The sequence below is a fragment of the Erpetoichthys calabaricus genome, chromosome 3 (assembly GCF_900747795.2).
Source record: "Erpetoichthys calabaricus chromosome 3, fErpCal1.3, whole genome shotgun sequence".
Lineage (NCBI taxonomy): Eukaryota > Metazoa > Chordata > Cladistia > Polypteriformes > Polypteridae > Erpetoichthys > Erpetoichthys calabaricus.
The window spans coordinates 249,316,182-249,334,511 of record NC_041396.2 but is presented as its reverse complement, the minus strand read 5'-3'; the positions used below and the strand labels follow the sequence as shown (position 1 = coordinate 249,334,511).

Genomic DNA, 18,330 nt, shown 5'->3' with positions numbered 1-18,330 from the left:
GTTCAAGAAAATGTAAGATTTCTAAACTCTCTTGGGACCTCCCCCAACTGGACAACACGCCAAGTGCGATCACTGCGTCTGTGGAAGACTGTTTATTCATTGCCTGAACAACAGCAGGCTCACAACTCTGCTGCGGCTCTTCATCGAAGCAAACAGAAAAGATCTCGGTGGGTGATGCAAGGAACATTGTAAAGGCAGGGAACAGTATTAATTGGCCACTAACCTGGCCACGAACCTGCCTGACTGCTGTGTCTGTGTATAGGAGAGTGGCAGATCCCACTACAATGAATAACCATGCTGTTCCTGTTCCAAGCTGAATAAAGCTGGTTTTGCTAAAGTACTGAGACTCAGCCTCGTGTTTTGGGGTGCAAGACAGGGACTGACAGCGCAACCCCGATCTTTAATGATTTTCTTCTGTTGCCCTGCTCCAGCAATGGACAAACAATCTTCCACAGACGCAACAATCACGCTTCGGGACTTCACTTCAGCATGTCGTTCCCGTTGGGTGGGGATTGGGTGAGGGGGATCCCAAAAGAGTTCAGAAACCTCACAATATGAAGAAGAAGAAAAGGATGATTTGGCTTCTGATTGATAACTGTGCTGCCCACAGCATGCTTCCACATTTAGATAATGTTCGCGGTGAATTCCTCCCACCCAATTGCACAGCAGCACTTCAGCCATTGGATTTGGGCATCATTCGCACCCTGAAAGTGTATTATCGCAAGGAAATGCTGAGAAAAATTCTCATCACCATAACTTATAGACAGGAGGATATTAAAATCAACATGAAGGAAGCTATTGAAATGATTGTAAACACCTGGATGCAAGTTAAAGAAAGCAATAGCAACAAATACAGAATCTCATTACTACGAAATTTTAATTACAATGAAATATTTTTTAGGTCCCCGGCAGTTCGTTGTAACTGGGTTTTACCTGTAATTATTTAGTCCATTACTTACTAATTAGTGGGACTGATGCTGAAGTAGATGCAGATTTCAGTGTTGTCTGCCCAGGTGTTTGGCCTGCTTGTTTTTAATTGTCATTATTAGAATATAATAAAGGGGGCACACTACACCCGAAAAAGGGCAAAATGATAGAAACAACAAAAGAGAGATAAGCATTTAAAGCTAGAGTAAAAACAGGAATATTTATAAATGTCTTATAAATGTAAAATTCATACTGCTGTGCTTTTCTGAATGCAGAATAAGGGAGGAGAAAAAAAGACCAGCTAATTAAATAAGATCAGTTATCACTGATTGTGAGTCTGGTTGGAACAAAAAACTTTAGCCACCGTGGGTCCCCAAGACCAAGTTTGGAAACCACTAGTTTAGACTTTCTGGCTTTTCTTCTGATTTGAACTTTTGTTTTATGACTTTTTGGATTTGTTAATTGCTTCTGTTTGAACTCCCAGTATTGACCTTTAGCTTATATTTAATGGTTGTCCTTAAGCCTTGCTTTCTCATTCTTCTTCTTACAATCTTTCCAACATCACTATTTTTTTCATTTGTACCTGCTATTGCACAGAATAGTAGTAGGTCCAGTTTTTAATAAGAATAACTAATCAGCCTCCTTATAGGTAAAATGTTAACATGCAGAAAAAGAGAACCAATCTAGTTCAAGTGGTCTAGAAAAATCCATCCATCCATCTGTCTTTCCATTCATTTTCCATTCACTCTCTTAAATGTTAAGTTAACCTCTTAAGTTATGATGGCCACAGCACAGATTATTGCTGTATTGGAGGGTATCTAATATTGCCGTCGTGTAGTGGGAGGACTCACCTTTATTCAGTCTCTCACCAACAAAGCTCATTCAACAATAATTAGCTCACAAATTACAGGGCTAGTGAAGAAGGCTACAGGACCCCTGACCTTGCTCTTAATGCTGCTCCTACTCTATGTTAATTTTTATCCACAGGCCACTACTTAAAACCTGTTTTGTAACACAGTACTGCTCAGGTGGGCGTGTAAAAAGGAGTACTTTTTCTATTTAACCACAATAGAAAGAGAGATGTCTGCCTACATGTCTAACCCCCATTCAGACTGACTGTATGAAATGGTCAAATTCACAGTCACGAGTATTTAATTAGGATGTCTACTGGATAACAATGAGAGGGTCACATAGGAGACCTCCCCCACCTAACTTCTTTGTGTTTGTAAAAAATCAGATGCCACTTTTCTTGTCTTAAGTGTGTGCCACCAGATCTTTTACACATGTTGATCTCAAGCTCCATCCAATATGGCTTGCATAAAAGAAACTAATAATAATAAAGCTATTGCTTTGCCAGCCAGAAGAGAATGCTGAACAGAAACCAGGGAACCAAGAGATGGCTCAGCACTGCTGAGAAGATGTGGTCGGTTTCCCTTCTCTCAATGCGTAATAACTCTCATTACCATTCTGTAAGCTAGATGAGGCTAGAGAGACTGGCAAAAGCTGCTGCAGGTCCTTCTCTTCCATCCCTGCATTGGCTTCATGGACACTAAAATAGTCTGCATTAATCATCATATAAAGCCTGGAGACTTCACCACCTTCTGGTTCTGCTGTGTTGGCCTACAGGAAGAAATAGAAAAGTGCATGAGTCATCAAGGCAGCAAAAAAGATCACATATCAATCTTCTCAGGCCTTCAGTGGCCTGTACAGTTTACCAGGTTGATGCTTTTTACAAACCAGCAGCAGAGATAGCAAAGCACAGAGAGAAGCAACCTTTTATCTCTGTCTGTCACATTTACCTCCTGACACTATACATCATTTCTGCTGTGATTTCTGCCACTCTTAATTCCCAGCTTTCTCATAGTCCTTTTCAATCCACAAAAACTTCAGCTCAGCATACTAGTGAACTAGCCCCACATGTCCAAAGTCAAAGTAAACTTTCTCAATGATGAAATGATGACGTTCAGGGCTAACAGTGTGTGTATAGTGCAAATAAGACATACAGTGTGGACAAACAGACAAAACCATTAATCATACTATTTAAATAGGCAATTTGCCAATAAGAATAACTACCACAATTACACAGTGACCCATTGAGAAGTCAAGCAAAATGACACCTTTCTTTGGCTAACTAAAAATATTTAAAGATTAGCCAGTGAAAGATGTCATTTTGCTTGACTTCTCATTGCATACATAATGACTAACACGGTACAACACCCTACTACTATAATGACCCATTCAAGTCAAGTTTCACAGTCCGATGTGGTGACTGATCTCTTGTCATAACAGATAAAATGACTTGTGCATAAACCAGAGGGATGATTGTGATCTAGGATGTTAAGGAAGGGTGAAAGATGATGGGGGCCGCATTGCTTTGAGGACTGTGCAGACTGCCTTATCCCATCTTCCAAATGCAAGTACTTATATTGACAAAGAAAGTTTGGTGGGTAGTGATGAAGCAAATGAATTGCATGAAACTGAATTTTCTTTGTAAAAAAAAAAAAATCACAAAATAAATCGTATTTCACTTCCAGCAGAAATCATACCATTGATCTCATAAGAAAGGTGCTTAGTTCCTGTATGAAATTGTTTACATGCATTAATTCTGCACATATCTGTATGTCATTTAGCATCTGAGTAAAAATTTTTTCCTGTGTAAAATATACAGCATGTCACATAAAAAAAATCTGCTGTACTTCTCTGCAGTTAAGCGAATGAAAGGCATAAATAGAATTGATTTGACTAGTGTGGCATGGCTTACAACCTTTACTCAGTTGTGGAAACGAACACAGGTAAAGATGGAAGTGCAAATGAGGATTTAGGGAGCAGTACTTCTTTTTTTTTTGACAAAAAAAAATTTAAAACATAAATACTCTTAGTGAGTTTCAAATTTTGCAATCCTGCAAAATGAATTTCAGTGCCAGTTTTGTGAAGCTGTACACAGATCAAAACTTGTCTGTTTCACTTATCACTCAGTTCAAGACTTGCATAGGTGTAAGATGGCAGTAGAGTTTAATTTTATTTTGACGATTTGTACCTGCTCTGTTTATTGTGGGATGAAAGAATTAAGGCAAAGGTTAAAGGACAGGTTTTTAAGACAGTGGTAAGACCAGAAATGATGTATGGAACTGAGACCTGGGCAGTAAAGGGAGCGAAGGGGTTAGAAGAATTTGGATGAGGCAGAGTCAGGGCCAGTGCCACCATTAAGGCAAATTGGCATTCGCCAAGGCACAGATCATAAGGGCCGGGAGACCCAGCCACACAGGTTAGCTACCGAACAGTCGGTTGATGCACTAAGCTTGGCCTAGTGTGCAAAATAACCTAGCAGCAGCACTGGACAGAGTTACAGACAGAATAAGAATAAGAAATGAGACAATAAGAGGTACAACAAAGTGGGAGATTTATTTAAGTAAGTACAAGCAAGTAGGTTGAAGCGGTATGGACATGTGATGAGGAAAGACAATGAATATGTGGGTAAAAGAGTGATGGGAATTTAAATACAGGGAAGAAAAAGTGATGGAGGCCAAAGCAGAGGTGGATGGATAAAGTAAAAGAAGATCTAAAGGAACAGGGTTTGACTGGAGAGGAGATGCAGGACTGAGCTGTATGGAAAAGGTTGAACAAGCACATCCACCCCACATAGAAGTGGAAAAATATAAAGAGGAAGAAATTAATCCTTTTCTTGTTATGTTTGTTCTTGTTTTATTTTGTCAGTATTCCACAAGCACAGGAATGACACAAGGGTGCCCTCTCCTGTTGCATTTATTTTATAGTGCTCTATCGTGGCCTTACCACACTTTTTCCATATTTTTATAAGCTTTGAAAATATCCACTACCCCATACCTTCCCCCCCAAGTAGAGTCATGTCAATAAATGGGATACTTTCCATAAAATTGTGTATTTATAAATGACTTTTACCATGTTACCCATACTGTATATTTCAGCCAAACACTACCCATTTATACATCAGCACAAATAACTTCAGTTATACCCGCCTGCAGAAGGATGTGCAAAAATGTAAAAAAAAAAAAACACAAAAGGCACAGAATCTCACAAATACGAATGCAGTGGCCTTGGGGAAAAACTAATATGAACATAACACTCTCACACTGCTTAATTTAATTTTGGGTCAAAGGAAGACAAAGTCTATTCCCACAGCACTGGGTGCAAGACATGAAATGGCTCTGAACAGGTCACCAGTCAGGACACACTCACTCTCACGGGTTCAATCCAGAGTCATCATTTAATATCACACACTCGTCTGGGGATATGGAAGGCAAACTCACACAGGGAGAACATACAAACTCCACATAGACAGTAAACACTAACCAATGTGCCACCCAGTTACAGAGACCTGAATTGAAACTCACATATTTCAGTCTTTTGCAGAGAAGCAAGCAGATACCTCGTCTGTTCACCACGTATGGAGGCATTGCATTACAAGCTTTTCCACAATAACATGATTAGAAAGCATTTTGTCTCACACAAGTGTGCTCACACCTGCAGAAATATACTTTAAAAGACACATCTCTAGATATTAACACTCTAAAGAAATAGAACACACATTACACACAGATAATGAAGATTGTATTTAACTTAAGGAGAGATATCATTTTGCTAAAGCTGGTCGGATAAATATAAAGAGCGCAAATTACTTTAAAGGCATGCACATCACCTCACTGAGAGGTGTCAATAGTGGTTTAAACCCCCTGACGTTTCTTCGAAGGAGCACGCAGAGTGGCCATGGTCAGTCAAAGCCTCTGCACAGTCCACCAGTTACCGCGTGCCCATCTCGTGAGCCCCACTCTTGGGCTGGGAGTGGGGAGTCTTATACATGAGCCGTACTGCATTGTTAGAGTAAACTTACAGAAACGTAAGCAGCATAACATAAGCTTTATTTTTTTAAATCATAAAAAACTATTTTAATTGATAATCACTTCATTATGTATACGTTGCGAAACGAAAGCCTCCTAATTGTCTGTGGCTTATCGGAGGGGGATGATCAATTAGAATTTGCTCCAATTTATCATCTGCGGATCGAATGACTATTTATTGTTTATCGTACGGCGCACGAGTCTGCTCGTTTGTGTAAGTACTGCTGATGTTCAAAGCATTTTCGTGTATTGTGGTTTTCCGGAATCTGTCTGTCTGACAGTTTCATACACCCCGATGTGACACTTCCTTCAGGCTCTTTTATTATTTGCTCCTTGATGTGTTCTGCGCGCGGGATTCTCGAATATTCCAGACTCTTAACAGCTGGCGTGTGACGTCGACAATGACGAAAGTAAGATTCTGCACAGAGTGAGGGTGCGACTACCGGGAACTCGGCTCACTTTTTCCTAGACTGTCTTGAGAAAACGGGAACTACTCCAGTTAGGTATGACAACGGATGTACAACGTCATAAAAATAAGTAAATAAAAAGATCAAAATGTGCTAACTCGTTTATAACAATGAAGTACGAACAGACGTTATGAGCTTCATTTGTTCAGTATTGAGTGATGGCACAGTAAACGTCTACATCTGGATAAGCTGGATAGGAAATTGGATGAATGGGTGTACTGTTGTTTTTGCTCTTTAAAGCGCCTTGTGATGAATGACACTATAAAAATCCAATTGTATAAGGGTCGTTAAAATTATTCCATCAACTATCGGAGTTAATGTACTCCAGGTTTCACGTGTCTTCTGGATTCTACCTTAGACGGTGAAGAGGTCTGTGTAATGACCGGCGTTTATCATCCTTAGTAGGGCATGATATGAATTACCTGCTCGAGAAAGCGGCATCTCCGTGCGGCTCACCTACAGATACAGGTGCCGATTAAAAAGGGACTGGCACTGACATCAGGAGGGCCGTTTGAGGAAAGTTGGCCTGGAGCGCGGGGATTGCCTGATCATTAAAGAAGTTTTTGTTTGTTTGTTTTTTTCTTGTTTGTGTGGAACCGTTAGGTTTAATACATCGAAATTATTCCGTTTGTTTTTCGCACGTATATTATGAGGATTGTTTGTTTTTGTTTATGACTTGTTTACTTTTGTGAAATCAGTTTATTCTTTTAAACGTCATTGAATAGTTTAAATTAATTGTATTTTGAACTTGTAAATTGACGATTGATGGCCCGTAATTCCCCCAGTTTTAGGAAGATTAGAGGAAGCAGGGTCTTGTACCTGTTAGCCATTATGGATGCAATGAGAAGTGAAACAAAATAAAACCTTTTATTGACTAACTGAAAAGATTACACTATGCAAGCTTTCGAGGCAATTCAGGTTCCTTTTTCAGGCAAGATAAATACTGGGAGAATTTGAAGAAATGGACGTAGTTACATAGTACATATGTACACTCTTAAAAATACTGCCTCTTTAATGGTACTTTATGGCTGTTACTGGGTTGTATGGTTCCTCATAGAACTATTGCTTGACAAAGCCCTATTTTTTTCTGGGAAGGTTCATTGCATATGAAGTTGGTTCTTTGTGTTTTAAAAAAAAAAAAAAATCCTCATATGTAGAAATTTTTTTTAAAAATGTTTGGTAGGCTACCCCAAGCAGGACACTAACAGATTAAGAAAATCTGAACTGAGCCAGTGTTACTTTACAAATGCAGCAAGAGCCCTTTTGAAATCATGAGCCATTGGTATTTCATATGTTTGTTACCATATAGTCATCTTTATTTACTGTAGGGAGCCTATTATGCATCAAAATAAGTAAAGTTTCACTAAAAATGGTTCTCCTGAGGCATCACTCTGAAGAAACACTGGCAACTTTATTTTTAAGAGTTTACTGTATTTGTTCCAAGGGTGAAAATTAGGAATTTATAGAAGCACAAGAAATTTTATAATAAACAATACAACAACTACCACCCTCCAAAATTATAAAAAAAAGTACATTTCTAATTTGACTAAAGATAAGAGAACAGTCCTATTAAGATATTATAAAGACATATTGCAGTGGCTATAAAGGTGCTCCTTTAGCATTTCTTGAGACATTTCTGCTGAATAACTGATTAGCTAAAAGTACTCAATGTTAGCATGTCATACAGAGGATGTGTAGCATTCATAATGGTCCTCGATTTTGTTTTCATTCTTTTCTACAATGTTACAGGGGGTCCAGACTGCATCCCATAACTGAGACTGCCACCTTAATCAGCTGGTTCATTCGGTGGGCCCCTTTTGAAATGATGTTACCAGCCTCTCACACCACAGCATGGAAAAATCATACTGGCCATAACAGAGTTATAGAACAAGTAAAGGATGTCACTACCCATATTGAGGAAATACAGTCTCCTAAGTAAAAATAATTTTCTCTGCCCTTTCTTATACTTCCTTTGTGTTAGCTGACCGGTCCAGCTTGTTTTTGATGTAGACCTTCAAGTATTCATTCCCTGAATAGTCACATAGAGGCTGTTTGATGCTGCAGAAGTCAATAACCAGTTCTTTTAGTTTTGCTGATGTTTAGTTGCCAACAGTTCTTTCTGCACCAAGAAACAACATCCCTCACCCTACTGCTATATACTCTTCCTCATTCCCTCTATTCATATACCCCATTAGTGCAGAAACATCTGAGAATTTTTGCAAGTGACATGGTGTTTATATGTAAATCTGAGGTGTACAAGGTGAACAGAAAGGGTGATAGGACTCTTATTTACCGCACTGGTAAAATCATTTCTATTTATGCCTCTCGTTCACATCACTGCAAACGAAGACAGTGCATTTGTAAAAAATGTGACATGCTAAATTTTTTCCACACAAAGACATACTAAAACACCCCATTGTGCACACTGATATCCTTTTTTCACAGGCAGATCTCAAAAAAACGGGAAGCTGCCATTACCCACACTTTCCTGCTTCTCAATTCCTGTGGAAGATGTTGAGGATATGAAGCTTCACATTTCTTTTCTGTATCCAATGCATCTTTAGGATTGAAATTGCTTATATTGAAAAAGTAGGGCTTCTACTACCAGAACATGTCTGGCAACTCAATAAAATGTCTACATATGTCAGGAAATTAGCAGTTTGATTTTATTACTGTGGATCTTTATTTAGATTCTAAATGACAGGCAGTTGCACACCGTTTTAATACCTCCAGACTGGACTGAACACCTTTCTTATTGTGTCAGTTTTAGAAGTGAAGTGCAATTTCTTTTTCAGTTTTCTGAGTTTTGCTCCTCACTAGTCATTAGGAAAAGAGGTACCTACTTTCTTTAAAACTGGAACATTGAGAACACACGGGAAGGGAAGTACTGCTGGGTGCCCTTGCTAAATTGCCCACCATGGCCTTGTTATTCTGACCTCTAATCATCTCCTGTCTCTAACCGTCTCTCTCTCACCAACTTACCACATATCGGTAATGTGTGGTGGGTATACTGGTGCAATCCAGGCAGATGCTACACATTAGTGGTGGTTGAAGTGGCTCCCCACTCACTATGTAAAGCACTTTGAATTGTGAGAAAAGCGCTATTTAAGTGTAAAGAATTATCATTATTATTATTGTGAAGTTCTAATCACTAGATTTTGAAGGATTTAAGTGGAGCCCACAGCCCGCATCCAACAATGTCCCTTCCAACATGCCTTGTTTGCGTCTATTATCAGAACTTAAATGAGATGTGATCAGGTTTTCGAAAAAAACCCAGCATGACACAGTTAGAAAAACCAAGAGAACAAGACTCCATAACCGAAACTGTAATCACATGATCGCATCTCTGCAGCAGTTGCAGTGTAAGGATATTTTATGAGAATGCTGTACAGGATTTGCCTTTGAAAAAGAGCATTGAGAATGGATGGAGTGATGTTAAAGATACTTTATAAGACTTATATTGAAATGTTTGGTGTTTTTTTTTGGCAGAACAGTTTTGCCACGCGTGTGGTAAGGACAAAATTGGGGCTACAGTTTTATCTGTCCCTGAAGAGCCGCTCTATTACTGTTGATCTTGGTAAAGGCTAACATTTTTAGATAAATGTCTCCTTTAGTGTTCCTTTTCATAGTAAAATCAAACAATTCCACAGCTTTTAATTATTTAAGCTATTTTACTATATTATTGGGTTTTAATGTAATTTTAATAGCTGGTAAATCAGTGTACTGTATCTGATTTTCCTCTTGCATAGCATAATGATTGCTGTTTTATACATGTTGTTAAGTTCATAGTTTTTGTTCTCTTTATAATCTCACTTTAATGCTTGTAAGTTGACACATGATAGTTGAGTATTCACAGTATTTGTAAAAAGAATTTAAATGCTGTGGAATTTACACTTAGTACTTGACTGCGTAGGTTTTTTTTTTTAAATCTATGGGTAGGTGTATTTAAAAGTTCTCTAAATAGTTGATGCCATCAAGGCAGCCATTCATACATTTTAATGTGTTCTGGTCAGTGGTCACTGTCCTCTGGCTCTCCCTCTTTTACACTCTCTAATATGTCCACACAAAGACTCAAAAAATAATTTATACAAATACATTCACATACCTCAGAATCAACCAGAAATACTTGCCGCACATCAAAGAGCTTCATCCTTAAAAAGAAAGTGACACGTTACAGCATGTGGGCAGAGGTGGAAAACACGTGACATTGGTGGTCAGCTAGCCAGCCAGCTAAAGTTCTAACCTTCATCAAGTGGTTTTTAGCAGTGCAGGTAACTGAGTTTGTGAACAAAGTACATTGAAGACAGATAAAGTGCTCTGCTCGAGTTACACCAGATGTTAGGGGTCTGTAAACAGAATTTTTTTTTATTTCTCTTTGTTTCCATATTGCTAGTTATATGTAGGGGTCTTTATTAAACATCTTAGGATTAGAAGTGCACAAAAAACGTACAGTACAAAGTAACACTGCATCTAAATCACAATACCTATAAAGAGTGTTCACTCCCTTGGAAGTTTTCACATTTTATAGTTATTCAGCATTGAATCACAGGAGATTCACTTGGGCTTTTTAACATGGATCAAAACAAACAAAAAAAAGACTTTTTAATAGCATCCTGAAAGCAGATCAGTGCAAAATTGTGTAAAACTGCTTCTCTTTTTCTTCTTCCTATGCCAAATTTCCCCCCAGGGCAAATAAAGTTCTATCTATCTATCTATCTATCTATCTATCTATCTATCTATCTATCTATCTATCTATCTATCTATCTATCTATCTATCTATCTATCTATCTATCTATCTATCTATCTATCTATCTATCTATCTATCTATCTATCTATCTATCTATCTATCTATCTATCTATCTATTTTAAGAAAACAAACATTTAAATGAGTGAAGTAGCAAGTATCACTGCAATGCAGGTCAACTCTCAGCACAGAAAAATCACACATCTGCAGGTATGTTTCACTCCATGAGGTGAGTGGACCTCCTGGTAAAGACATCCTGCATCATTGTACAGATGAGAGAAGCTTACCTTGTCATCCTTCTCAGCTTGAAACAGCACAGTGCACCGAGAACCAGGATGCAGAGCAGTACAACAACAGCTGTCACAACTTTGAGATGTGCAGAAGCAGCAACTGGAGAGAAAAGGAGAATCGTTGACAGTCCTGTAAGCAGATAACATTCTTAAACTCAACTAATCCAGTTTAGAGCCACAGGGAGCCAGTGCCTATGACAGCAATACTGAACACAAAGCAAGAACCAGCCATAAGTGGAGTACCTGTCCGTTACAGGGCCCACTCAAAATGTGGCCATATATGATCACCAGACGTACACCTCTTTGGGGATGTGGAAGGAGAAATCCACCCAGACATGAGGGAGAACATACAAACTTGAAACGGGTAACAACCGGATATTGGTTTTGAAATCATAAAGCAGCTGTGCTAACCACTTTGCTACACCATGAGTACATATAGTAGCATAATGAATGGATGATAACGTTTATTGGCCTAAAGAGAATAAGACTATAATAAAAGCATAATAAAAATGCTCATAAAAATATATCTGTTCATTAAAGTTAATTTGGCGCTAAAAGTCATTAATGTGAAATGTCACGTGTTGTTAGCAATTGAATGCCCTTGGATTTCAAAGACGTAAGAGCTCTTCTGGTCATTGATGCAGACATCTGGTGTCCCCTCTGAGAGTCTGGCTAAGTGTAAGATCAGTGGTGCGGAATATAATTTAAAAGTTGCTGAGCACAAAGGTTCAACGCTGTTGTTTATAACATTAGTGTATAATCCGATCAGCCCACAATGGATCATCACCCCCTCCTACGTATTTAAGAAGGACTTAAGAAAAGTCAGCCTAGCTACTTAGGCCCTTCTGACCCCTTTTTTTTCAGCATTGAACACCAATTCTTCAAGAGCAGGGGATGCCATTCTTGACCATGATGGTGGAGGCTGAAGATAAAACAACTGAAGTAGATGATGTGTTTTTAAAGGACAAATTTCTTACTTGATTTACTGGCAGGCAATAGTTGATGAGTGGTAATGAAAAGATCTGTAGACAGATTAGTAATATGTAGACAAAATACTTTGATGTAGGCCAAAACCTAATGGGCAAAAGCCTACAAAATCCATTCATTCATTTTTATAACTTATCTATCTACAGTAGGTTAGGGTCACTAAGAAACAGAGTGTAGATCAACAGTTTGTGTTAAAGGCAGAAGAATGCCTTCAGTGGGGTAACAGGCCATCATACATTAGGACAAGCTTGTTTACATTGTGCTCATTCAGAATAACCAGTTAAGCTAACCTGTATGTCTTGTTGTGTGTATTGGGGTGGTGGTGAGGCTAAACTAGTGCCTCTGAAGGAAAACCCACCTAGACAGCTCAGGAACATGCCTTTGGCATGGATATAAAACAAATGAAAGATCTAAACTCGGAAGTTTAGAAAAAAGTGAGGTGTTTTAAATATTTTAACTTTATCACCAACTAGCTGAAATACCCAGCGTTGCCCGGGAGGAAAGTATGTGTTTTTTTTTAATTGTTTGAGAAAAATATAATTAAAAAAAAAACACAACTTTAAAACTAAATTAAAATAAATAAATGAAAACTTACTAATGTGTTTGTCTTGCAGTCTTGTATGTTGTTATCATCCAGATGATGCTTGGAACCGGCCAACTCTATTTAATTTCAAAAGCAACTGGGGCGTGGTGGTGTTCAAACATAAAGAATGCTGGCAGTTACCTCCAGTTCGTCCTCTGGTGGTCATTCCGAGTGTCAACTGAATGATAATATGCATACATGACTGCAAGATCACCCCCCCACCGTACCCAGAAGGGCGTGAGTTAGGGCTGATTTCATCCTACAGTATTTTAAGTCGACTAATGAGAAACGTGTACCAAGTGCTATGAAAATCTCTCCAGCCGTTCGGAAGTGATGCTGAAACATACATACATACACACACACACACATACATTGACTTAATGAAACAGGACAAACTTTAAAAATCAATAGACATTGGCACTGTATCTGATCATGTTCAGCTCTGACAGGAAAGCATTCCCCGCGTGAGGAGAAAAGCACATGCTTATGATAACTCTGGCAATCAGCAGCTACCCTGTAAAACACACGTAGCTCTGACTTCTCTCTCAAAAACATCAAACATTACTCCTTAACAATCTTTAGATGATAATGTCTGTTGAACAAACAGGTATCGCTAGCTAAGCGGAGGCAAGGTGCACTCCAACACATGGTGAGAAGTAGACTAACTGGAACAGAGGCTGGCGAGGGAATGAGGAAGGCCCCGTCCCCCTGCTCTCGGCCCATAGCCAGTCTGTTGGATTTGCATAAATACATTGGTACTGCAAGCGAACTATGGTACTTAGCGCGATGAGAGCAGTAACAAGATCAACTGGAAAGATCAAGCAAATTATAGAAAACAACCAGATCTAAATCTGACAGACAGAACGCACTTGGCCAACGAAATTTTTAAAACCGTTTCTTAGGGAGCACCTATGGGCCAACGGTAACCCACATTCCAAATTTCAAGTCCTCATGGTTCAGGAGATTTCGTGATGAGTGAGTCAGTGATATTTGGCTTTTACAGTATATATATATATATATTCATATTTATATATATATATATATATATATATATATATATATATCTATATATATATATATATATATATATATATATATATATATATATATATTTATATTTATATATATATATATATATATACACAGATATACAGTGGAACCTCGGTTTACGAGCATAATTCGTTCCGGAAACATGCTCGTAGTCCAAAGCACTCGTATATCAAAGTGAATTTCCCCATAAGAAATAATGGAAACTCACATGATTTGTTCCACAACCCAAAACTATTCATATAAAAATGATTAATACAAAATATAAAGTAAAAATACATAAAACAAATTAACTTGCACTTTACCTTTGAAATGAATCATGGCTGGTGTGAATGAGTTTCTAAACTCTTGTGGGATTGCACCCAACGGGACAACACGCGGAAGAGCGTCCCAAAGCAATCGCAGTCTCCCAGCGCTGTAGCAGTTCTCCGTAAAAGCGAATCCGAAAAGATCGCGAACATGCTATAAGCGCCTGCCGTCAATGGGTGATACAAGGAACAAGGAACATTATAAATGTGCAGAGCCCTGCCTGACTGCTGTGTCTGTGTATAAATAACCACACTGTTGCTGTTTCAAGCTGAATAAAGCTGGTGTTGCTAAAGTACTGAGACTCAGCTTCGTGTTTTAGGGTGCAAGACGGGACTCGCACGTCACAGCACACATGCGCGCGTGAGCACACACACACACACACGAGCGTGCACCGTATAGCGTGTGCTATAAGTGCCTGCCGTCAATGGGTGATACAAGGAACAAGGAACATTATAAATGTGCAGGGCCCTGCCTGACTGCTGTGTCTGTGTATAAATAACCGCGCTGTTGCAGTTTCAAGCTGAATTAAGCTTGTGTTGCTAAAGTACTGAGACTCAGCTTCGTGTTTTAGGGTGCAAGACGGGGACTTGCACGTCACAGCACACACGCGCGCGCGCTCGCACACAGTCACAATGCTAATGCTGTAGTAAACACTATACGCTCGGATGTTGACTATATGAGTGAGGCATGCTGACTCAGACGGAGAATAGGAGACGATTGCCCACAATCCTGCAGTGAGAGAGAGAGAAGAACCATCAGCTCAGTTGTGATCACATGACGCTCAGCAGACAAACTACTCATACTGCAAGACCTCACTCGTTTATCAAGTGAAAATTTATTAAAAAATTTTGCTCGTCTTGCAAAACACTCGTAAACCAAGTTACTCGCAAACCGAGGTTCCACTGTATATATATATATATATATATATACTAAATCTGTAAGCCTATGTTGTTAAAAGCACAGGAGCCTAGAAAGTATTGAAATCGTCAGAACTACTCTGGGCATCTCTCTCCTTATGATGATTTGTGTTGGCGACGTGCTCGCATCGTTTTTGTATTAGGAGCTAAGCGACTGTCTTTCTTCAGAATTTTCCTTTTGCCGGTGTGCTGGCCTAGCTTGCGTATCTTTGGAGCTGGAGACCTTACCCCGACTCTACCTCTCACTTCTGGGCCAGACAGACACACACACTTCCATGCGTAGACGTTTATATAAAAATATATATATGGCTGTTCGAGTCACAAAGACGGAATTAGTCCCAAAAATACTTGGGATGCCAACCTGGCCAACTCTATTTAATTTCAAAAGCAACAAGGGCGCAGTGGTGCTGAAACATAAAGAATGCTGACAGTCACCTCCAGTTTGCCCTCTGGTGGTCGTTCCGAGTGTCAACTGGATGATAACATGCATACAAGACCCACAAGATCACCCCCACCCTACCCAGAAGGGGGAGGGTTAGGGCTGATTGCACCCTGCAGTATTTTTAGTCGATCAATGAGAAACATGTGTACCAAGTTTCATGAAAATCTCTCCAGCTGTTCGGAAGTGATACTGGAACATACATACATACATATATACACACATTGACTTTTATATTTATAGATTTCACATCTGTCATTAAATGTTTTTACTGCTTCTTCCTATTTCACTAGACGTTCTCAGTCTTTCTTTACTTCTGAATAAAACACTAAATATTATCCCTCCCTTCCCAATGTGTTCTCTTACCTGTATACTGTTGATCTGGCATATCCACGACCGCACATTCTTCCACAATCCCAATAGGAAACATGTGAAATTGACCACAAAAGGTGATGTTCTTGGCACCATCTGAGTTGCTGACAATCAGCTCCATCTGTGTGCTAGACTGAAAGTTGAGTTTCACTTTGGAACTGTTATGATGGACATGCAGACCAAACTGGGGATGATACACAGCAATCAGTGTTCTTTTTGAATCCTGTATATTTACCCAGTTCACTTGAGCCACTTTATTATCCACAGGTAAGCTGCATTCAATTTGAACATCCGTGCCGTCCTTGATTTTTGCTGAACAGCTTATCCCTGAAACGTTGTTCACAGTCCCTGATTTTGGAAGGAAAAGATGTATGAGAATAGAGAAAGTGGAGATCTTTTCATATCATAACTAAAGACAGATTTAACTGTGAGAAATAGTCATGAGAATTAAAATGAATGGTGAAGAGCAATAGAGAGAGCAAGGAAACAAGTTTAAAATCATTTCAATATGCTGATTTCATATGCGCTAAATTATCTGTTTGTTAACAGAAAATGCCCAATCATGCCAATACAACACTACAGTATGTAAAATATTCATTGCACAGGTGAATATAACCAGTGATTGGTGGACAGAATGGTAAATCCCTGAGTTTATATTTAAATAAAAATAGAACTTTCAAAAATAAAATTTTTTGCCATTTTGCTGATTGGAGCAGCCACCTCCATTTAATCTTTAAAAAGAGAGGATCACATCTTCAAATGTATTCAGTTTACTACAGTATATTCTTGGCTGGAGTCTTTAAGCAATATGACTTAGAATATACAGTGAGAATACAGGCAGGGTAAGTGATTTGCTTCAGTTCCCATAGTGACTCACAGGTGGGAAGTGAACCAGTAGTTGTGGGGTTAAGCAATAATCAATTATTCAGAAGCATTATTTGTATTCAATGTTCTATATACCCTGTTCTTTCTGAGACTGTGAGAAGTGCCTTGTGCATGGGATAGGCACTATAAATGTTTAATAATATTTAATAAGTAATAATAATCATAATTATTATTATTACTGCACAATACTACCTGCCTGCTACTTTCAGTGTAGGATGATGACTGGAGTATCAAAGTGTTCAATAAACAAAACTTTGAGAATGGAGATGAGCAGGAGTGTAGTGATCTTATCATACCAGTAATAAAGAAAGATCTCAGCGTTAGACATTATCATGATAATTCAATGGAACTATGATGAAAAAAAGATAAGACAAACATGTTTAAAGTAGCAGGTAATTTTTCACATTTAGAAGAGTCGGTAGAAAAAGCACAGTTATGTCAAAATAATTAGGCCTATGTGAGTATCAGGTAATGACATATATGATACATGTGAGTTAAATAAGAAAAATAAAAATTGCATTGTTGGACTCATCTTCCAGGGTAATGTTGCTGTTACTTTATAAAAGGCTTTGTGATAGTGCTCTCTGAAAGGCGCAGTAAGTAAATAAAGACTATAGAACTCTGAGAAGGCTCAGTTAGTTTAGATATGATTAAATAGCAGAAGATTGAAACAGTTCCTAGGCTATACATCTTGCGTACTGAGAGGTTTTTGTGGTGGTGACATTTGGCACTTGTGAAAAAATACCTTATGATCAATTAATTGTTTTGATAGCAGATGTCCAAGGTTGTTTTTGCATGAGCCACAGTAGAAGAATGTGTTTTCAAATTTCCTTGAAATGTTAGTTGTTATATTTGTACACATTGAAAAACAGGGTGAGCTATAAGGACATTAACTCACTCTCCAGAAGTCAATGATAACTAAATTATATCATGGTAGCAATTGGCACAAAGCAGGCAGGACTTAAGACAGCTGCAGGGCTCACACATACACATTTTAGTCATTCACTCTCAAATTATTTTAATCTAATTCAGATTTAAAGTTCAAGAATTTATACTGGAGTAAGGAATGAAGTGACCTTGATGGGATGCCAGTCCATCGCATGACACTGTCTCTCTCTGAAACCAGTTAAGCTAATCCACACATTTTTGAAAAATAAGAAGGGACTTGGGCACCATAGAAAATGCCATAGAGGCACCTCAAGAATTCCAAACAGACTGAGAAAGCCCAGAACCAAATTAAATCCTTGGAGCTAGGAAGCATCAGTGCTATCCAATGCATCAGCATACTGTCCTTAATTTTGCTCAGTGATTTTGTTTTTTTTTTTTAACACAAAAGTATATGCCTTCTTCTGTCACAAACTGGCTATCACTGTAGACCAGGTGAAGAGCTAACTGGGGAGACTCCATATTGGTAGGACTCAGTTGTATGGTATTCAAGGTGTATGCCAGTAAATAATCGTGCATGGACTTCTTCAGCATTTATTCACCA

At 38.6% G+C, this 18,330-nt stretch overlaps 1 protein-coding gene across 1 annotated transcript in view; it reads right to left on the bottom strand.

Annotated features, from left to right (window-relative positions):
* Positions 1-928: 928 nt before the first annotated feature.
* si:ch211-196f2.6 (immunoglobulin domain-containing protein) overlaps positions 929-18,330 on the bottom strand; it is a 32,379-nt gene continuing 14,977 nt past the window's right edge. Inside the window, exons 2-5 of the mRNA XM_028798007.2 lie at positions 15,951-16,304; positions 11,300-11,402; positions 10,374-10,419; positions 929-2,547 (exon numbers count right to left, since the gene is read on the bottom strand). Coding sequence (XP_028653840.1) covers positions 2,329-2,547; positions 10,374-10,419; positions 11,300-11,402; positions 15,951-16,304 — 722 coding nt within the window. The 3' untranslated portion in view covers positions 929-2,328. The remainder of the gene's footprint in view (positions 2,548-10,373; positions 10,420-11,299; positions 11,403-15,950; positions 16,305-18,330) is intronic.